Source organism: Phacochoerus africanus, chromosome 10, assembly GCF_016906955.1.
Source record: "Phacochoerus africanus isolate WHEZ1 chromosome 10, ROS_Pafr_v1, whole genome shotgun sequence".
Taxonomy (NCBI): domain Eukaryota; kingdom Metazoa; phylum Chordata; class Mammalia; order Artiodactyla; family Suidae; genus Phacochoerus; species Phacochoerus africanus.
The window spans coordinates 75,301,685-75,324,584 of NC_062553.1; the positions used below are offsets into that span (position 1 = coordinate 75,301,685).

Below are 22,900 nucleotides of genomic sequence, written 5' to 3' on the forward strand. Positions count from 1 at the left end.
CTTCCTTTAAAAGGGCACAGAATGTCACCCAGCCATGCTTTCTGACAGGTACTCTAACTAAAAGCAAATTATGACTGGTCATAAGTGGAAATTTGAAGAGGTTTTGTGACAGCTGATGGCCCACGTGGGGTGAAAGAGAATGCAAACCAATAGTGATAAAGTAATTGATTGGCAAGATTCATAACCCTCACCCCCATCCCCGCTTCCCTAACCTGGGTCCTGGACCACTGTCTCTTCCCCTAGGCCAGTGGATCCCAACCCAATCTTGGCTGCACCTTAAAATCACACGAGGAACTTTAAAAATTACTAATTCCCAAGGACTCTCATCAACTTGCTTGGGCTGCCGTCACAAAGCCCCACAGCCTGGGTTCTGTACCAACAGACATCTACTTTCTCACAGGCTGCCCTTGCTGTAGGAGGTTAAACCAGATGACATACTATTTGAGTGGCTTTCTCTACCAGCGTATAAAATGAAAGAATCCAGGGAGTTCCCGCCGTGGCTAAGCAGAAACGAATCCAACTAGTATCCATGAGGATGCGGGTTCGATCCCTGGCCTCGCTCAGTGGGTTAAGGATCTGGAATTGCCATGAGCTGTGGTGTAGGTCGCAGATGTGGCTCAGATCTGGCATTGCTGTGGTTGAGGCAGAGGCCGGCAGCAGCAGCTCCAATTCAGCCCCTGGCCTGGGAACCTCCATGTGCCGTGAGTGCAGCCCTAAAAAGCAAAAAATAAATAAATAAATAAATAAAAATAAAGATAAAACTAAGAGTCCAACTAAAGCATTACACCTAATGTTTAACACCAAAGCATTAAGCCACCCTCTGAATGTCTGTGCCTAAGAGAATACCTAGGCCTCTTCTTTCTCTTTATAATGAAAATGATTTCTACAACTCAGGAGTTTGCCATAGTCCCGTGGACCACATTCTGTCCACAGGCACCACCTGCAGGATACCCTTTGCTTGAGACTATGGGGCTTGAAATTACCAATCATATACAGGATTATTTTGACTTTCAAAAGTGGCAATTCCATATGATTCAGCCTAATGGCAATGATTATTCCTCACGAGGTATAAATAAAATAATACATGGGCTTTCCAGCTTTAAAAGAATCCTACAAGGTACAGAGGGATCATGATTTTAAATCTGCAAATGAGGAGCCTGAAGCTTAAGAGGATGAGTGACGATGAAGAGGCAGATGAAGGGCTGGAACCCAGGTCTTGCCAGGGCACAGCAGGCAGTTCTCAGCCCCATCACCTACCACAAAGAGACCAGGCTGAGGCCAAAAGCACAGGAGAAAGCTAAGGCCTGAGAGGAGTTGGTTCTCATCTCAGCCGCCCCTTCCCCAAGCTTGGGGGAAAGGCAGGAAACAAGGAGAACGAGAACGTAGGAGGAATTCCCTCGTGGCAATGTGAAAATGAATCCCACTAACATCCATGAGGACACAGGTTCAATCCCTGGCTGGCCTTGCTCAGTGGGTGGGGGATCCGACGAGGCTGTGAGCTGTGGTGTAGGTCGCAGATGTGGCTTGGATCTGGTGTTGCTGTGGCTGTGGTGTAGGCCAGCAGCTGCAACTCGGATTCGACCCCTAACCTGGGCCACAGGTGCAGCCCTTAAAAAAAAAAAAGCAAAAAATTTAAAAAAGAATGTAGGAAAACTTTCTAAAGCAAGCTTTAGAAACCCTACATTTGACACCCCCATTGCTTCTTTTGAGTCCTGCCTATGTTCCTTGTTTTGCTAATTGTGCGAGAATGAAGGGCCTTTTCAGCCGACCTTCTTGGCCAGTTCTAGCCTGCGGCAGGCAAGCATTTACAAGATGCACCTCGGTCATGAGTCCGTGCACGTGGAGATGACCTTGATCTTCCTCTGCGCCCTGGTCATCGCCCAGGTAGTGCTGGTGCAGTGGCGACAGAGATATGGCCTGTCTTACCACGTGAGTCGCCCCCATCGCATCCCCCCTTTGGAAACCACTTGGAAGGACATGGTTTGGTTTAAGCCAGTGACTCTCAACCCAGCGCAGCTCCACCCCCAGGAGACATTCAGAGACCCTGGGCAACATCTGGAAACGTTTGCCATTGTCACGCCTTCGCGGGAGGGGAGAAGGGATGGAGGCTGCTACTGGAATGCAGTAGGGAGAGGCCAGAGATGCGGTGAAACACGTGCAGGACAATTCCATGTGACAAAAACGTCACTGGTGCCAAGGTTTAAGAGGAGCCCTGGTTTAAGTCAACCAGTTTTCCTTTGGGGTCTGAGCAACTCCTGCCAATGGCCCAGGACAGGAGGATTAGGAAGAGCAAAAACAAAGAGCTGAGGCTGGCTCATTTGGCTTCACTGGCAATAAACTGTCTTGGCGCTGATGGTTTCCAGGTCCAAGAAGCCCGTTAATACAGACACTGTGTTGACCCTGGCCACATGAAGCGGGATCCCATTCTCACAGACCAGTCCTCCCCCCATCCTACCAGCGTCGCCCCTGGACCCTTTCTATCTCACAGCCTCAGAGCCATACCCCAAGCTTGTCAGACCTGAGACCATGCTACTGCAGTCTTGGGAGCAGGGGTTCTCACATCTTCGGGGGCATCAGAACACCTGGAGGTCTTCTTCGATCAGATTCCCTTGGCCCACCCCCAGAGTTTTTGATTCAATAGGGGCCAAATAATTGGCATGTCTACCAAGTTTCCAGGGGTACTGATGTTACTGGTCCTGGAACTTCACTTTGAGAACCAGTGGTTTAGACTTGGGTGTGGCCGAAGTGGAGAAATGATGCAAAGAAAGAAGGACTTCAGTTAGCACACTGCATGGTTCTAGGTCTGGGGCTGGGTATTGCAGAAGAGGCCTTGCCCACGACACATGATGTGCTGGCTTAGACCAGTGTTTTCTTTTTGCCCATCCTAACGATGTATCTTACACAGCAAGTTGAGTTTTCCAGAATATATACATTTCGGCAATTGTGAACTTTTTATTTAGAAAGGAGAATCGTGAGTGGGTTTTTTGGTTGCTGTTGGTTTCTTTAAGCAAAAGCATCCATATGCTGCTATATCACTATTGTCTTGTCAATGAAAATGAACACCCTCTCTATTTCACTTGGACAAATTCTCTTCAATGAGGGAGACTAGAATCCCTCATTGGGATTCTAGAATATTAGTTATTCTCTCTTTTATCAAGGGAAACTCCCTTAAATATATGGTTTCCTTATTTTCAACATGGAAATACCTAACATAGAATTATTAGCATCCTTAAGAAGAAACCTGGATTCTTCTTCTTTTCTTTTCTTTTTTTCCTTTTTGTCTTTTTTTTTAGAGCCGTACCTGTGGCATATGGAGGTTCCCAGGCCAGGGATCAAATTGGAGCAGCCTACACCATAGCCATAGCAATGCAGGATCCAAGCTACGTCTGCAGCCTATACCACAGCTCATGGAAATGCCGGATCCTTAGCCTACTGAGCGAGGCCAGGGATCGAACCTGAGTTCTCATGGATACTAGTCAGGTTTGTTAACACTGAGCCACAAGGGGAACTCTGAAACCTGGATTCTTAAGGAGAGGCTTCATAGCCCTCTATCCTGAGGAGACATTCATTCTTCTATAACTGATTACCTCTGGATTAGATTTTTTAAGTTCAGTTGCCATGATGACACAGGTATGGATTTTAAATAGACAGAAATCCCCCTTGAAGGGAAATGCCACATGAGCCAACTGACTTGCCCTGTGTCCCACCACTCCTCTGCCATTTTTCTTCTCTCTCTCCTATTGCTCACTGCACAAGCTGTACTGACCAGAATGCCTCTCTAGGGATGTTGCTTTTGGCTGTGCTCCAGCCCTCCCACCTGGGCTCCCTCGATCACCCCGCTTCTCCCTGAGGTTGCTGTTTCTGGGTCCTTCTGTCACACAGCTGTGCTATTTTATGGCCACCCAGAAGAGCTCTGTGGTCCGAAGAATACCTCCGCGGTGACTCCGTGACTGTGATCATGGCCTCTCTTAGAGTGACCCAATCTGGCCCTTTGACAAAGCCAAGAGCCTAAAGATGCTCCAGTGATCAAGAACAGACTTTGGTCTCCTGGTGGTCCCATTGGAACTCTTTCGGGTTGGCTCATAGATACAACTGGCCTCTAGAATATTTTTACTTCTTTGCCCATCAGTCCATCCATGACTGCCTTGTCCGAAAGGAGCAGGTAGAGTAACCCCTTTTCCCTGCATGTCTCTGATGACAATCTTTGGTTCAAGGCGAGATCTAGCAAGTAAAGCTGCTGGCCTTTCCCATGCAGCTGCCTTTACCTTGACCCACGCTGTGCATACCTTTTTGGGGTTCACTGCCAGAGCCATCATCAGAACACAGCCATTTCAGGAGTTCGGTAATATCTGCAATCATTGGAGCTGGAGACGGTTCCCAGAGCACCAGTAGCTGATTTTAGCCGTGGGTTTATTGTACTCTGCAGGAACTGGATCCAAAAACCCCGACCCAATGTACTACTCAGTTTAACATCATTGGGATGGAATGTGATGGACGTATTTCCACAAAAGTTGACCTACACAGCTTTATCATGCAAAGTAAACCTAACTTTTATTTTGTTTTTCTTGGCATTTAAGATTATGTAGGAGCTACCAGAGTTACAGAGAGGTTTGAATATGTCTATAATGTTCATGAAATTCCTGGCTCTTTTCTACAAGGGGCCATATAGTGAAGTGTATTTCCAAGATTTGATATTGTAACCTCCACCAATATACTGGTAATATGTATAACATATTAATTATAATTACCATAATAATAGTTACTCTGTATGAATAATTATAATTATCTTATAATATTTATATTTGAAATACTATATGTACATTTATATAGTAATATATTTATATATGAAATACTATACATACATTTATATATAAGTGACTATTACTTATTATTATAGTTGCAATAAGTGCTTTTTGCGTATTATTTAAATTACCCTAGGAGGTAATTATTTTTTATCCCCTTTGTGAAGCATAGCTCAGAGAGATTAAATAACTTGGTCAAGGTGGCACAACTAATTAGTTGCAGAGAGGAGATGAGAATCCAACCTCACAATTTTCTCTCTTTCATATCAAGGAAAATCTTCTTCAATATCTCTGAATATTTCCTTACCCGCAACATGTAAATGCTGCAGTTAAGAGCCAATCGACTAGACTTGTGATTCAGAACATTTCCCTGTGATTCTAGATATACAGGGTTCCATACCATTAGTTGACTCTGAATATGTTCAAGAGATATGGTTTGCATAGCAATTGTGTAAATTTGATCATACACTGGAAAAGCAGTTTACCAGAATCCTTTTCTGGATGCTTTTGTCAAGCTAAAGTGAATTTGCCCCCCATTAATCTACAGTCTCTGTTAGGAGACGTTGATGCACTGATTTTTCAAAGCATCACATCTATTTATCCTGCCTTGCCACACCTTCTACTCTGCCCTCTGCTTGGTCTGGGAAGGTTCCCCAGGCTGACTTCTGTGAGATATATTAACAGGAACCAGAGGCAGAGCACTGGTTTAGGAGTTAGAAGACCCAAGCTGCTCATTTTACCACAGGGAGCCTGTTTCCCGATCTTTCAAATGACGGAATATTTAAAAATAGGAAGGACTTCTGGTTTCAGCTCTGATATGTAAAAAGCTTGAAAACCATCACTTTCATATTATAAGAAAAAAGCTGAGCAAACTGCATGCCAGTGACTTTTCTGGGACCTATCCAAGGACTGAGGTCACAGAGCCCCCTCCCCCCAAAATCTGGAAGGACAGATGAAAGCAGGGAAGCATAAGCAAGATTTACTTACTGGGAGCAGAAACTGCTAGAGCCATAAACTGGAGGAAACAATGGGTAAGTCTGAAGAATTACTGGGAATGGAGTTCAGACTAGTGTGAGAGTGAAAACTCCTAGAGGCCACTGTCTTAGGGATCCCCTGGAGTTTATGGGTTTACCTCCAGGAATCCCACCAGGTATCCTCATGGTAAAAAGCTAAGAAAAACCCTTGTACTTCTAATAGAGTTATGGGAAGCTAATCCTTTTGAACTTCTTTCTTCTTTCAGACAGACAAAGACAAAGAGGAAATCTTAAAAGCAACCAGGAACAAGGATAAGAATTACATCAGACTTTTCTTCAGAAATCATACATGCAAGAAGAAAAAAGTCCAATATTTAAAGTATTGAAAGAAAAAAAAATCCACCAACCTAGAATTACATATCCAGAGAAATTAACCTTTAAAAGTGAAGGAGAAATAAAGACTTTGTCAGACAAACAAAAGATGAGTTCATCATCAGTAGACCTGACCTGCAAAAAATGTTAAAAGTTCTGCATGGAGTTCTGCTATGGATCAGCAGTAACAAACCTAACTAGTATCCATGAGGATTCAAGTTCAATCCCTGGCCTCGCTCAGTGGGTTGAGGATTCAACGTCCCTGTGAGCTGTGGTGTAGGTTGCAGATGTGGCTCAGATCCCACATTGCTGTGGCTGTGGTGTAGGCTGGCGGCTACAGCTCGGATTAGACCCCTAGCCTGGGAACCTCCATATGCCAAGGGTGTGGCCCTAGAAAAGACAAAAAATAAATAAAATATGAAGAAATAGGTTAATTGTAGTGCTTCCTTGCAATGGAACAGTAGTCAGATTCCATTAGTCAGCAGTAAGAGATGAGCTATCAAACCACATGGAGGAACAAACCAATATGAAAAGGGTTCATACTGTATGATTCCATTATACGACATTCTGGAAAATGCAAAACCAAAGAGACAGTAAAATGAACAGCGGTTGCCAGGGAAGGGAAAGGATAAAGATAAACATGTGAAGGAGGAATTTTAAGACAGTAAAATTGATCCATACGATAACTGTAATTTTGGATGCAAGATGAGCATTTGTCAAATCTCATTGAAGCGTATAGCATGGTAAGTGGACCCCTAGGGTATGCAAAAATTTTGAAAATCATCTAAGAGGTTGAGGGATCCCAGAGAGAAAGGTAGACAATGAAGAGAAAGATCTAAGAGCATTACACGTGCATGAAACACACTCACTGAAGGGATTTTGGGGAAAGGTGCTGCTCGGAGTATCTTTGGACAACTGGTTGTTAAGGCTGTTTTCCATACGGTATGAGGTCAACAATTCTGGTACTACTATATCTGTGTACTGGGATGGAGCAGTTAATGAAATCGCTGATAAATGGGAATGAGAGTGTGCAGATTAAAAAAAGGAGAGAGTTAGAAAAAAAAAGAGGGAAGAACACACAATAAGATATGTGAACAGCTTTGTACACTGAAGGTATTACATAGCATTGATACCCTGAAGATAATATTTATTATTCATAAAGTAGTATTACTTTCACATCATTGCATGTACAATCTGGACTGTGTACCTCAGAGGCAAGAGACTACTTTTTAGACCTTTTTTCAGATACAGCTTTCAATAAATTTTTCTGAAGTGCTCTTTTAATTTGTGTAGATAGATTCTGTTTATGGTCTGTAGGAACAGGGTACATCAGCAAAACTTATCTTCAATACCTAAAGCAAAGGAAGTGGGTGATTAAGAAAAGAAAGGTGAGGAGTTCCCTGGTGGCTCGGCAGGTTAAAGATCCAGCATTGTCACTGCTGTGGCATGGGTTTGGTCCCTGGCCTGTGGCACTTTCACATGCCACAGGCATAGGCGAAGAAAAAGGAAAATAAAGTTGAAATATACTGGAGTTCCCATTGTGGCTCAGTGGTTAACAAACCTGACTAGTATCCATGATGATGCAGGTTCTATCCGTGGCCTTGCTCAGGGGGTTAAGGATCCAGCGTTGTCGTGAGCTCTGTGGTGTAGGACGCAGACACGGCTTGGATCTGGCGTTGCTATAGTGTAGTGTAGGCCAGCAGCTGTAGCTCTGATTCTACCCCTAGTCTGGAAACTTTCATATGCCGTGGGTGCGGCCCTGAAAAGACAAAAGACAAAAAAAAAAAAGAAAGAAAGAAAGAAATACATAAACGTTAACTCCACCTAGGTGATGCCAAAAAGTGTGGGTAGGAGTTCCCGATGTGGTGCAGAGGGTTAAGGACCTGACGTTGTCTTTGAGGTGAAACAGGTTTGATTCCCAACCCAGCGCGGTGGGTTAAGGATCCAGCATTGCTGTGGCTGTGGTGTAGTTTGCAGCTGTGGCTCTGATTCAATACCTGGCCTGAAGAACTTCCATACGCCACTGGCACATCTGAAAAAGAAAAAAAAGTGTGAGTAAAAAGTAGAAAATGTTAATATTTTATTTGAGATACTACTAAATATCTGCAATGCTTCCAAACACATAATCACATTTTTAGCACAGCATAGAGCATCTGGATATTTGAACTTTTGCTAGAAAGCTGCTAGTGTTGATACAGTATAGACACAGGCAAAGCCTCAAAATTAAATTATTGCCACATGCTTTTAACAGTATTTAATTACAAATAAAATTTCATTCAACACCACCCTCTCCACCTTCTTTCATGTATCCTACTTCTCATATCTGCAGGAAATGGGGGAGGGAGCACCAAAAAAAAGAATCTTTCTACTGCCCTTCAAATCAATAGAAGGCTTGATGGCTGCATACACAGAATTTTGGCTTCAAAACGCACTGTTAACTTGCACACAGACAAATCATTTCCCACAGATTGAAACACTGCTCTATTTAAATCAAACTTCCTGCCTATTAATAGCTGTGAAACGCTAGAACCGTTTACTGGACCAATAAAGCATTACTTATTTGAATCTTTTTAATGAGGTAAGACACAAATACATACAGAGTTGCCTGCATGCGTGTGCACACATATACATGCACACCATCACAGAACTCCTTTAATTCTTTTTTTAGGGCCACACCTGTAGTATATGGAGGTTCCCTGGTGGAATCAGAGCTATTGCTGCGGACCTACACCACAGCCACAGCAAAGCCAGATCCTTAACGCACTGAGCGAGGTCAGGGTCAAACCCACTTCCTCATGGATCCTAGTCAGGTTCCTTACCTGCTGAGCCACAACGGGAACTCCCTTTTAGGTATTTAAATAGCAAAATCAATAGTCAGTTGATTTGAAGATAGAAATATGGACCAACTATATTTCTAAGAGCCTGTCATATGCCAACATTTCATACTTCGACTTGTTTTATTTGTCCAGACTTTCTCTCATTGCCTTTGAACTGACAGCAGCAATATTTCCCGGGGCTACTTCTTCTAATGTTCTGCCTACCTCTGACATCCCTCTGCTCTCCGCCACCCCTTCCAGTACAAATACGCACAGACACAGGCACAAAGGTTGCATGTGGGTCATTTGGGATTTGCAGTGCAAAGGTGATGGCCATCGCATCATTTTCTTTCTTTCTCTTTCCTTCTTTTTTTCTTTCTTTCTTCCACAGCATGTGACTCATTCATCATTCCGTACAGTCAGGCAACTGAAAAGATAAACCTTGGTTCTGACTTGATTAGCAGTTCTTTCCAGCTCCATTATGGGCATGGCTACAAGAACAAACAGGGTACCTTTCGGCAGCATCTTATTGTCAGGAAATTCCTCCTGCCATGATGTGTGGGTGGGGAGGACGGGGGTGATGTGATCCAGATGCATATGGGCTGCCCTTCGCCAGGAATGCAGATGTGTTTTATCCGCACATGCCCACATGGTGACCCCTTTAGCATTATTAATGGTTCCCAGCTGCCAGGCTCCCTCCTCTGCGTGCATGTGCTTTAATTTCACATATTTCGTGGTTTATTTATGAGACACAACTTTCCTACATTTCATATGTGGCAGTTACTATTAAAAATGAGACGTTCTCACTGCTCTGGAAATTGATAAAGAATCTTTTAAATTGGGAGTTCCCTTCATGTCTCAGTGGTTAACAAACCCAACTAGGATCCATGAGGACACAAGTTCGATCCCTGGTCTCGCTCAGTGGTTTACGGATCTGGCGTTGCCGTGAGCTGTGGTGTAGGTTGCAGACCTGGCTCGGATCCTGCGTTGCTGTACTGTGGGTAGGCTGGAGGCTACAGCTCCTATTAGACCCCTAGCCTGGGAACCTCCATATGCCATGGGTGCGGCCCTAACATAGCAAGCAAACAAACAAACAAAACAAATCAAACAAAAAAACCCAATCTTTTAAATTGCTATGAAATGTGGCCCTCATTTGAAGATGACTTCTCATACAGTGTTGAGTTTATAATGCAAATTTTGTACTTTTCCCTTGGCGCGCTAAGAACAAATGGTACTAACTGTACATCTTAGAGATAGTTAAGAAATTAAATATTTACATACATGATGCATGATGATGATTTTTTTGCTTTCCTTTTATTTCTGATCTCCAAGGCCAATTTTTAAAAAGTAGTATGTCTGGATATTTGAACATTGTTATTTAGTGTTCATGAAATCCAGGCACCAAGTAAGAGAAATTTGGCATCTTCTAGAAATGGTTGTACTTAACAGATCTACAGGGAGAGAACTAGTTTTGTAAAAATAGAGTCCAATCATCACTTCAAACTATAGTTAAGGGTAGCCCCAATGATTAGAGGAAATGGATTAGTCCTGTCAATTTTAGCTTATGATCTAAAGTATAAAATATAGGGGCGTGGTCATTTCCCTGGATTAAAATTAACTGAATCAGAATGTTTTCTTTTTAAAAATCCAGCATTTGTGGGTAAATGCAAAAATAAATCAAATTCTTAAGAAGATGAAAGATACAAATGACAGAGGGTCAGATTTTGAAAGATGGAATTAACCTCCCTTTCTTTCTTTAATATCAGAAGTAATGAACTAAAAAAAAAAAACCAAATCTATCATTTATCATAAATAACAGTCTCCATGATCAGCTATAGGAAATGCATGACCAAAATACTGAGATTTTTTTGAGGGGCTGTACACTTTTATTATCAATAGTAGATGCAAAGTTGCTAATGCTGAGTGCTAAAGGGAATATGTTGAGTCCTCTGGTGGCCTAACAGTAAGGACTCATCATTGTCACTGCTGCAGTTCAGGTTACTGCTGTGGCTTGGGTTCGATCCCCAGCCTGAGAACTTCTGCATGCCATGGGCGGGGTCAAAATAAATTAACAAAGGGAACATACTTGAGTCTTGGCTGGAGTCACAGAAAAGTAGTGCCAACACTACTTCCTTACTGAGAAATGAGGCTTCTTGCTTGCTTGCTTGCTTGCTTCTTCTTTCTTTCTTTCTTTCTTTCTTTTTCTTTCTTTCTTTTTTTTTTTTTTTTTTTTCTTTCTTCTTCTTCTTCTCTCTTCTCTCTTTCTCTCTTTCTCTCTCTTTCTTTCTTTCTTTTTTCAGTGTGTATGGGAGGGTTCGGGAGTGATGCTTGTGTGGACTGTACAGCTTTTCTTCTGCATGAGACATCGTGTTGTGAGATCTATAGAAAACTCCTAGAGTATGAATAAAAAAGAAAATATTTGAAAGTTTTTTATTATTATTATTCAAGTATAGTTGATTTACAATGTTCCATCAAGTTCTGTTGTACAACAAAGTGACCCAATCACACGCATTTCCCTGGGCTATACAGTCAGATCCCATCGCTCATCCATTCCAAATGTAACAGTTTGCATCCAAAAACACCCCAAAATGTCCATCCATCCCCTCCTCTCCTTTTCCCAACCCAGAACCCAAGTCTGCACTTCTTGGCCATGATCTGTTTCTATTTTGCTGTTGTTGTTTGTTTGTTATTTTTAGAGAGGATCATCTGTTCCATATTTTAGATTCCACAAATACGTGATATCATATGGTATTTGTCTAGATTCATCCATGTTGCTGAAATGGCATTAATTTGTCTTTTTTATGGCTGAGTAATATTCCATTGTATATATGTACCACATCTTCTTAATCCACTCATCTGTCAATGGACATTTAGGTTGTTTCCATGTCTTGGCTATTGTGAAGAGTGCTGCAATGAACATAGGGATGCATGTATTTTTTCAATGAAAGTTTTTCCCCCCAGCAGTGGAATTGCTAGATCATATGGTAGCTTTATATTTAATTTCCTGAGGTACCTCCATACTGTTTTCCGTAGTGGTTGTACCAATTTACATTCCCACCAGCAGTGGAGGAGGGTATGTTTTTCTCCACACCCCTCCAGCGTTTGTTATATGTTGACTTGTTAATGACGGCCATTCTGACTGGTGTCAGGTGGTACCTCATGGTAGTTTTGATTTGCATTTCTCTAATAATTAGTGATACTGAGCCTTTTTTCATATGCCTATTGGCCATCTATATGTCTTCTTTGGAGAAATGTCTATTTAGGTCTCCTGCCCATTTTTCAATTGGGTTGTTTGTTTTTTTGTTCTTAGTTGCATGAGTTGTTTGTATATTTTGGAGATTAGGCCCTTGTCTGTTACATCATTGGCAAACACTTTCTCCCACTCTGTGTGTTGTTTTTTTAATGGTTTCCTTTGCTGTGCAAAATCCTTTGAGTTTGATTAGGTCCCATTGGTTTATTTGTGTCTTTATTGTCATTATTCTAGGAGGTGGGTCAAACAAGATGTTGCTGTGGTTTATGTCAAAGAGTGTTCTGCCTATGTTTTCCTCTAGGAATTTTCTAGTGTCTGGAAAAATAGAGATCAATGAAACCAAAAGTTGGTTCTTTGAAAAGATCAACAAAACTGATAAAACTTTAGCCAGACTCATCAAGAGAGAATGGGAGAGGGTGCAAATCAATAAAACTAGAAATGAAAAAGGAGAAATTACAACTGACTCCACAGAAATACAAAAGATCATAAGAGACTACTATAAGCAACTATATGCCAATAAAATGGACAACCTAGAAGAAATGAACAGAATCTTACAAAGTTACAACCTACAAAGACTGAACCAGGAAGAAGTTGAAAATATGAACAGAGCTATCACAAGTATCAAAATTGAAAACATGATTAAAAACCTTCCAGAAAATAAAAGTCCAGGACCCAATGGCTACACAGGCAAATTCTATCAAACATTCAGAACAGAGTTAACACCTATTCTTCTGAAACTCTTTCAAAAAGCAGCAGAGGAAGGAACACTGCCAAGCTCATTCTATGAGGTCACCATCACCTGGATACCAAAACCAGACAAAGATACCACAAAAAGGAAAATTATAGACCAAATCACTGATGAACATAGATGCACAAATCCTCAACAAAATACTAGCAAACTGAATCCAAATATATATTAAAAGGATCATATACCATGATCAAGTAGGATTTATCCCCGGGATGCAAGGATTCTTCAATATCCACAAATCTATCAATGTGATACACCACATTAACAAACTAAAGAATAAAAACCGCATGATCATCTCGATAGATGCAGGGAAAAGTCTTTTGAAACTTTTTAAAAACAGCCTTAAGGAGTTCCCGTCGTGGCACAGTGGTTAATGAATCCGACTAGGAACCACGAGGTTGCGGGTTCCATCCCTGGCCTTGCTCAGTGGGTTAAGGATCCAGCATTGCCGAGAGCTATGGTGTAGGTCACAAATGCGGCTCAGATCTGGCGTTGCTGTGGCTCTGGTGTAGGCCAGTGGCTACAGCTCTGATTAGACCCCTAGCCAGGGATCCTCCATATGCCGCAGGAGCCACCCTAGAAAAGGCAAAAAGACCAAAAAAAAAAAAGCCTTAAATAAAGTCTGTTTGGATATAAATATGCATATTTATCTCAATTTCAGAAATAAAGGTACAAACTCATTCATTAGCTTCGACCCTACCCATGGAAAATTAAAGCAATGATCTGACTAATTCAGGCAGGAGAAAAGAATATTTACTCTTCCCTGAAAGCACTGCCTGGAATTTAAAAACAAAAGAAAGTAGGTTATAGGACAATTTTTCCTGAACTCTCCAAATAGTTACATCAGATGTGCTCTGTGTGTGTTTTGTTGGGATGTAGTGTGAAAGAGGATTTAGAGTACTCCTAGGAAGACTTCAGATTCTGGCCACGTACGGGGATGAAGAAATAAAAAGAATAAAAATGGGAACGGTCTTCTCATTTGACATGAAGAGAAGAAGGGCTATGGCCTTGCCTTTTTCATTTACATCTTAAAGGTGTATCGTAGAACTCTGGTTATTGACCTTGAGACTATTATAACCAGGTATTTATTTATTTCTTTACTTACTTATTTATTTGCTTTTTAGGGCTGCACCTGTGACATATGGAAGTTCCCAGGTTAGGGGTCAAATCAGAGCTATAGCTGCGGCTTACACCACAGCCTCAACAATGCTGGATCCGAGCTGCATCTGCGACCCACACCACAGCTCACAGCAACACCATATCCTTAACCCACTGATTGAAGCCAGGGCCTCATGGATACTAGTCTGGCTGGTTACTGCTGTGCCACAAGGGAAACTTCCTATAACCAGGTTTTTAAAGCACCTCAAGAGGAGTTCCTATCCTCACTGACTAGGATCCATGAAGACACTGGTTCAATCCCTGTCCTCGCTCAGTGGGTTAAGGATAAGGCATTGCTGTGTCTGTGGTGTAGGCCGGCAGCTACAGTTCCAATGGACCCCTAGCCGGGGAACCTCCATATGCCGCAGGTGCAGCCCTAAAAACCAAAATAAATAAATAAATAAATAAATAAAGGACCCCAAATATACCAACAAACTTTTTTCTAAGTCACCTCCTTTTATGACAAAGATGAAGACAGGAAGCCAACAGACAATATAACTCTTTTTCACACTCAGATGACAAAGGTGACATGCGTGCTCTGACAACCCTTTCCATGTCACTGGCAGACATAATTAATTGATCACGCTAAACCAGGATCCAGGCTCAGAAATTTCCTCAACAGAACGTTGCCAGATGCCACCACCAGTTAAAGCCCACACCTGAGACAATCTCTCTTTCGCTCCCCCTCGTATATTGGTACCAAGCAAATCTAGGTGGTTGGTCTGATAAAATATAAGTAGCCAAAGGTTATTGTTATGGTTGAAACCTATCTGCTTTTTACAAGGAGGTGAATAGCTGATATTAGGCCTAATCTGATTGATAGAGTAGGGGTGTCACTATGGTAACCGTATCAAGTCATAGACCCACAGTCCATCAGCATCCTGCTTCCTGCCTTGTGGGATTGAGGCCAGCTAACATAAAAGACCCTTGAAGGCTACTTGAACTCAGGTCAGTGGTACAGGCCACCAAGGGGTTGTATACAGAGGGACACGAAAGAGTCCGAGCCGCATCTTGGCTGCCTGGAAAGGGCACTAGCAACTGAAAGACAAGAAACAAAATGGTGGGTTGAAGACCCAGTTGTCAGGGTCAATGTAAGCCCACCGGTCAGGGTGCGGTAAACTTGCAGGGTGCATTGGGACAGCAGGCATCAGAGTCCCAGATGCAGCTCTGACACCACTCCCACTTCACCATCGCCACACATTTGCGCATGTGCCGCAACAGCATCGCTGTGCATTTGCGCTAGTGCCACGAGAGTGACAACAGCCCGCCCCCCAACCCATCCCCCCTCCCGTTCCCCCCCCCCCAGCTCACTGTAGCCCAGTGCTGTTTCCAGAGCACCTTCCAGCTTTGATCCCACGGGTCCCCCCCTCAGTGAGCACAGGCAAGCAAGACACTGTAGTCCCCAGTTTTACAGCTAAAGGGAGGCTCGCTTGTCCACAATCGCATCACTGTTGCAGCCTCCAGTTCCTCTCATCTTGGAGGAAGGAGGTGACAGGAGTTGGATATTTGGGATTATTTCCCATACGGGTGTCGATACCGGTGCCAATCCGCTCCCTAACTGTGCATGGACGGGGCTGCTTGCAGGAGAGTGGTGATCCAGGCGTGTTCCACACAGCATGGTGAAGGTGGCACCCCATTCCCCCCCCACCCAGTAGCTTCTGAATCACTTAAGGGTGGACATGCCATCTGGCCCTCCCTCATCTAAGGAGACTTTCTGTTCATCTCGTAACAGCTGCTGACCCTGCTGCAGATGTGGGTTATCCCTTTGTATTTCACGATAAAACTTTTCTGGTGGTGGTTTCTGTCTATATGTGGAATGGTCTCAGTTATTATGAGCTACATCCTCTTCAGAGCTACCCAAAACCACCCCTCTCAGGGCGAACACCATGGTAGGCCTTCCGTTTCGTGCCTCCCCCGCCCCAGGCCCTTTATGTTAATCATGAAAAGTGCATCTCATTTCCATTTTCCTGATGGGGAGGAGGCTGTGACACCCTCGACCCTTTGTGGCAAAACTGTTTGGAGATTAACTCTACTGTGGCGAATTCCCATTCATATTAAACGATGATTCACAGAGGCCTGTGAAGTGTATACCTTTAGGCATTAGCTCCATCGAGGAGGAAGAGAAGTGAAACCATGGTTTAAATTTTCTAGAGCACTATTTGCATGGTGATTTTTAGGACAGCATCTTCCTGGGTCCCACTCTAAGTCACGTCACACCCATCTTATACTGAAGCAGGCGTCAGAAGTTTGTACTTCGAACAACTGCGTGTGTATTTAGGTCTGACAAATCATAAGTAATGGACCACTTATTACTCTCATAACAAACGAGGCTTTAGCATTGCAATGTTCCCTTTAGTCACTCTCAAGACCTCCTGCAGTGTCCATGACTCCATCAGATCATTCATAAATCCTTCCGAAGTGCTCATAATCTCATAACATGTCCGTAAGTTTGGTCTTCCTCTCTGTGTTCTGTGGGATAAAATCGATGAGGTCAGAGAAAATGTGTAGTTTCAATAGTAATACGACAATGTCAAGTTTTGATCTGGGTTGGAGAATAAATCATAAGCTGCTGTGAAGTAGTTTTGTGATTATTTAGACATTCAGTTATTTGTTTTTAATCCTCTAGAAAAGTGGGGGAGACCAATATCAACTTTTCCTTCTGCTTAGGAGATGGAAAATATATTCAGGGGAGAAACTAGATAAAGAGGGTTCCCATTGTGGCTCAGCAGGAACGAACCTGACTAGTATCCTCGAGTACACGGGTTCGATCCCTGGCTTCGCTCAGTGGGTTAAGGATCTGGCATTGCCATGAGCTGTGGTGTAGGTCATAGATACGGCTCGGATCCACCACTGCTGTGGCTGTGGTGTAAAACGCCAGCTACAGCTCCAATTTGACCCCTAGCCTGGGAACTTCCATATGCCTATGTCACGGGTGCAGCCCTAAAAAGCAAGCAAAGAAACAAACAAACAGATAAAGATATATAATGATCAAGGCTGAACTTGAATTAATGAATTCAGGTTTATGAATATTTTAATTTAATCCCACTTAGGGAAGAGCTTTAGGGTGGGGCTAGGGGACCTTCTAAACTGGCCACTTTGGGGTTATATGCAGCCTTTATAGGGCATGGTTCACCCCTCAGTAAATGGACATATGACCATCTCTCCTTACAAAATGTTACCCGTTATTTAAGATTTGCGAGAGGGATCTGTTTTGGATGAATCCAAATGTACTTGTTGTCCTCCCTTGGATATAATCGATATCCCATTTCAATGAGAATGGTTTTTTTCCTACCGTATAATGAATTACCTGAGCCACAGGCAGTACTTCTGTGCACAGGAAGAGGAACTCTATTACCAAAAATAACCCCACATACCCCAAATATATTCCTCATGACACTTCCTGGGGCATATATCTCAGATGACCAGGGTTCAAGCTCTCTGCGTCTCATATTCACACTTCAGCTCTGTCCTGATGCTCAGCTCTGAGCCCTGGAACAATCTGAGAGCCAATATTTTCTGAAACCATTATAAGGTATAATAATGGGAGAGGCTCACGGGGGCCCCATTTCTCTAGAAAAGCAGTCTGGATAAAGAAGCTCCTGACTGTCTTTCCTTCATAGTGCTGCAGGTTAAGGATCAGGTGTTGTTGCTGCAGCAGCTCAGGTCCCTGCAGGGACGTGGGTTTGATTCCTGGCCCAGGAACTTGCACATGCTGTGGGCATAGCCAGAAGAAGAAGCAGGAGAAGAAGCATCTCTTAAAATTTTTTAAATATTTTTTTTAAAAAGAAACGCCTGTTCATGAGACGTAGTACACTCCAAGGCTCTTTGTGGATCTTTGCTTAATCACCATATTATCAGTAAGTCACATCTTAGCTCTCTTCCACTTGGAAGTGGAGGATTTCATGATGAGATTGGTACACACTGGCCTGGGGCAGAGGGCAAACCCAAAGGGAGTGTCCAGTATCAATGCAGGTTAAAAGCTGGCTGTTGCTCTCCCAGGGTAAACCAAGGCTCTGTCGTGGGAGAGAGTAACAGAGAAAGGGAAGCGGGTTTCCTCTCTGCCGCAGTGGGTTGTCTGTCAAGCAATATTCAGGCTCCAAAACAGGCTGTAGGTTAGCCACAAAGAACTGGGCTCCATCATGTCAACCCCCTCCAGGCCAAGCTCACCTTTGAGGAGACTGCTCTTTCCTAAACCTAATCCGGCATATCTGCTTCCAGTGTAATCTGAGTAGCAGGGGTTCTGGGCTGTGGTGCTCTACAAAACTCGGACCACCAATAAGCAGGAAGATCAGGGTAGGGGCAGGGAGGGGAGATTGGGAAACTTCTTACCTCCATAACAATGAGATGACGTATTGAGCTTTTGACGTGTCAGATCTTTTCAGTCTTATTACATTTTCTTTTGTGTGTGCGTGTCTTCTGTCCTTTAGGGCCGCACCCGCGGCATATGGAGGTTCCCAGGCTAGGGGTCTAATCGGAGCTGCAGCTGACAGCCTACACCACAGCTCACAGCAACGCCGGATCCTTAACCCACTGAGTGTGAAGCCAGGGATCAAACCTGCAACCTCATGGTCCTAGTTGGATTCATTTCCACTGTGCCATGATGGGAACTCCCTTAATACATTTCCCACATCATCTCAGGACTGCCTCAGGAGCTGGTGCTCCCCTCCTCACATCATCAGTGAAGCAACCATGGGAAGAAATGCCAATAAGGTGGCCATGGTCTCACGGACGGTAAGCAGGGGAGCCCAGAATCAAGCCACAGACTACCGGAATGCAAAGCTCCTGCCCCTAGCAGCCACACTGTGGCTTACTTACATCAGCGAGCAGCTTTGCACAGAGGAACTCTGCAGTTTTAAACAGTTATTAACCAGACACACCTCTCATGCTGGCTCAATCTTGCGAGGGGGCTCCCCAGGCAGGGAGTGTCTATGGAGTTCAGGAAGCCCAGTCTGGTGCTGGCTGATGTTGTGAGAGTGGAGGGGGAGCCTCTCCCAGCCATGGCTTTGTCCATCATCACCCTTTCAAACAATATTACTTGTGCTTTTATCTCACTGAACTAAGCAATGATCCACAATGCTCAGGATTGGTAAATCCTAAGGACCAATGCTCACAACAATTTGAGATACCTTGTACAGCCCATGTGAACTCCCTGATCCATTGCTGACCCTCTCATGGAATAGCATTACACCGATAGGAGAAGGTGCTGTCTGGATAACTCTCATATGTCAGTTGCTTAAAGTGGGGAAAGCATTTCACTGTAGAAATAATGTAAATGACAAATCATTTCTCAGGCAAGCCCACAAAACCCTCATTTAACCCATCATGTTTCAGGAAGTCCCTTCTGACTGGAGCTCAGTAAAGCAAGCATCTTTTAAAATAACACTGGCCCCAGCCTGCACCCACTCCAGCCTTACTGCCAAGGCTGCCCATCCTCAGCATGCCCTGAGAAATCCCCAGTCATGCCCACTCCAGCCCCAGCCAGGCTGCCCAGCATACAGAGTCTACATGGGTGCAACTACACAAGGGCACACCTTCAAGACTGGAAGTAGCTGCTTCACCCTAATTCATAGAAACAAACATAAAAGGTCAAACAAAACAAGGAGACAGAGGAATCTGTTCCAAAAGACAAAACAAGATAAAACTCCAGGAAAAAAAAACCCTAATGAAATAGAGATAAGTCATTTACCTGATAAATATTTCAGTGATAGCTCACAAATCTTAGGAGAAGAAGCAAAGAACACAATGAGAACTTTAGCACATAGGGAATGTAAAAGGGAGCCAATCAGAGCTGAAGAAAACAATAATTGAAATGAAAAGAAACACTAGAGGGACTCAGCAGCAGATTAGATGATACAGAAGAAAGGATCTGTGACCTGGAAGACAGAATGTTGGAAATCACCCTATCAGAACAACAAAAGAAAAAAAAAAAAAAGGAATTCTTTAAAATGAGGAGCATTAAGTGATCTCAGGGACAACACCAAGCATACTAGCATTCAGTTACAGGGGTCTCAGAAGGAGAAGAGAGCAAGAAAGTTACAAAAAAAACCTTCTCTGAAGAAATAATGAGTGAAACATTACTTAACCCGGGGAGGGAAAACAGATATCCAGGTCCAGGAAGCACAGATAATCCCAAACATGAACCCAAAGAGATCCACACTGACATATGTCATAATTGAAATGGCAAAATTTAAAGGCAACAAGGAAAAATGAGTCACATACAAGAGAACTCCCATAAGACTATCAGCTGACTTTTTTTAGCAGAAATGTTAGCAGCCAAAGGAGAGTGGCAGGATATATTTAAAGTGCTAAAAGGAATAAAACTAACAACCAAGAATATTCTTTTCAGTGAGAGTTTTCATTCAGATTGAAGGAGAAATAGAAATTCCCAGAGTTCATCACTGTAAGCAGCCTTATAAGAAATGGTAAAGGGTTTTAAGTGAAAAACAAATGGCCATAACTAGAAATAAAAAAAAAAATATGAAAGATGGGACTTCCCATAATGGCTCAGTGGTTAATGAACCTGACTAGCATCCATGAGGACACAGGTTGGATCCCTGGCCTCACTCACTGGGTTAAAGATCTGGCGTTGCCGTGAGCTATGGTGTAGGTCACAGACACAGCTCAGACCCCACGTTGCTGTGGCTGTGGCATAGGCCGGCAGCTACAGCTCCAAGGGGCCCCTAGCCTGGGAACCTCCACATGCCGTGAGTGTGGCCCTAAAAAGACAAAAAAATAATAAATAAATCCAAGGAAAGTGTTTTAAAATATATGAAAGAAAAAAAAAATCTCGCAGGTACAAGCAATGGATCAACTACTAGAAGTATGAAGGTTAAAGAACAAAATTTATCAAATCAACTGTAACTATAAAAGTAGTTAAGGGATATACAAAGTGAAAAGATATAAAATATGATGTCAAAACCATAAAATGTGGGGAGGAGAGGGGTAAAAATGCAATGTTTTAGAATGCATTCAAGTAAGTAACTATCAGCTTAGCTTAAACACACACATATATATATGAACCTTATGAACCCAATCTCAAAAACCCACAGTAGATATACAAAAAATAAAGTGAAAAGAAATGGGGTGAGATCGATTAAGATGGCCATCTTATATGGGCATGGTTCATGGTGCCCCAAAACATAACTGTTGTAACATCAAAGATCACTGATCACAACTTACCACAATAAATATAATAATGAAAAATTCTGCAATATTATGAAAATTGCCAAATGTAATACAAAGACATGAAGTGAGCAAATGCTATTGGAAAAAAATGATGCTTATAGACTGGCTCAATGCACCACTGCCACAAACCTTCAATTTGTTAAAAAAAAAAAAAAAAAAAAAGATATCTGCAAAGTGCAGTAAAACAAAACAAGGTCTGCTTATATAGTTGACAATGATATGAAACAGCGCATCAGCAATACCATAGAACCTCCAGGGGTCAGAGGTGAAAGGGTGGGGACAAGTCTCTAAATGAAGTTTTCGGTGAAATGCAGAAGGGGGGCTTCAGGAGGATGAGGAGGGAAAGGGCTAAGGGCAACAAGGTCCTCCTGCCATTGTTCACCCTGCGTGTCGCATGCCAGCCCCCCTTATCTTCTATGCACACAGGGATGGCCCACCAGCCCTCCTCCTTCCGTGTCCTCTTCTTGTTCCAAGGGTGGAGCCTTGTAAGCGGTGCATCAAGGAATGGAGCTGCGCCCCCAGGCTCTTTCCATGTTGCCTCAGGCACAAAGCAGCCACTTGGCCCTTCTCGTGGCTTTTTTTAAGGCTTTGAGCCTGTCGTAAGAGAAACAACCAGGGTACCTGGCTCCTTCTACAGCATCTCCACTCTTGCCCTCCATCTCCATCCTCTCGCTTCTCCACTTGGGCCTGTGGGAAGAAGGAAAAGCCTTCGGAGTCATCAGAGCGAGTGGGGGACACACAAAGGGCTCGTGCACATAGCAGAAAAAAACAAGTCTGAAGCACTCTGGCTCCAGGGATAGGGGAGGGGCTTTTTGAGCAGAGAGGGGATGGGGTAAAGATGAGGATGCCTGCCCTGGGTGGGGGCAGTAGGAGCAGGAGAGAAGGCCCTCCCCTCTTGACTTCTTGTCCCATCTTTTGCTCACCTCCCAGGTACTCCTGCCAAAACCACTCTACGCTAACACTAGGGCCAAATGAGAAAAGGAGGAGAGGAAGGTAGGAAGGGTCTCATATAAAATAACCATTCCTGAAGGCCATTCATACATGAGGAACACTAATAAATCACAGTGAATTTACATATGCATATACACAGAAATGCATATACATTTATGCATTGTTTGTTGATTGCATATTAAAACTCTATGCTACTATTGAGTTAACTTGATATAACATACTCACTGTGTATTGCATAATGAATAGAATTCTAGAAACTAAAATTGACTTATAACGATGTTTGAAAAAGATAAAATATTTTATAATATATCATGTTGGTGCTTCTCCCCATTTTTCACTCCACAGATTGGTCTACAAATGATTTCTTCTAATCTACAAGCTCAGCTATGCATTTGAAAGTAGATTACTTGGCCACCCTGTTTACAGTCTGTGATTCAATTTAGTTTTCAAGTATTTCTAATTAAGATGGATAACTCCCAGCACTTGCTTGTAATATTCACCTGATCTAGCTCTCTGTTTCTGGAAGCTGCATTTGACCTTATAATTTTCCATGGATACATTGTTTATATCATTGGTAGAGTGGATGTCATTGGGGAAACCAAGGAAAGGAGGAAAAAGCCCATGGATTTAGATTTCTTGAAAAA

At 43.0% G+C, this 22,900-nt stretch overlaps 1 protein-coding gene across 1 annotated transcript in view; it reads left to right on the forward strand.

The window, feature by feature from the left end:
* Positions 1-1,182: 1,182 nt before the first annotated feature.
* Positions 1,183-22,900, forward strand: part of RNF175 (ring finger protein 175) — a 36,506-nt gene continuing 14,788 nt past the window's right edge. The window contains 6 exon segments of the mRNA XM_053743530.1: positions 1,183-1,302; positions 1,747-1,929; positions 15,853-15,978; positions 15,981-16,009; positions 22,602-22,649; positions 22,651-22,681. Coding sequence (XP_053599505.1) covers positions 1,183-1,302; positions 1,747-1,929; positions 15,853-15,978; positions 15,981-16,009; positions 22,602-22,649; positions 22,651-22,681 — 537 coding nt within the window.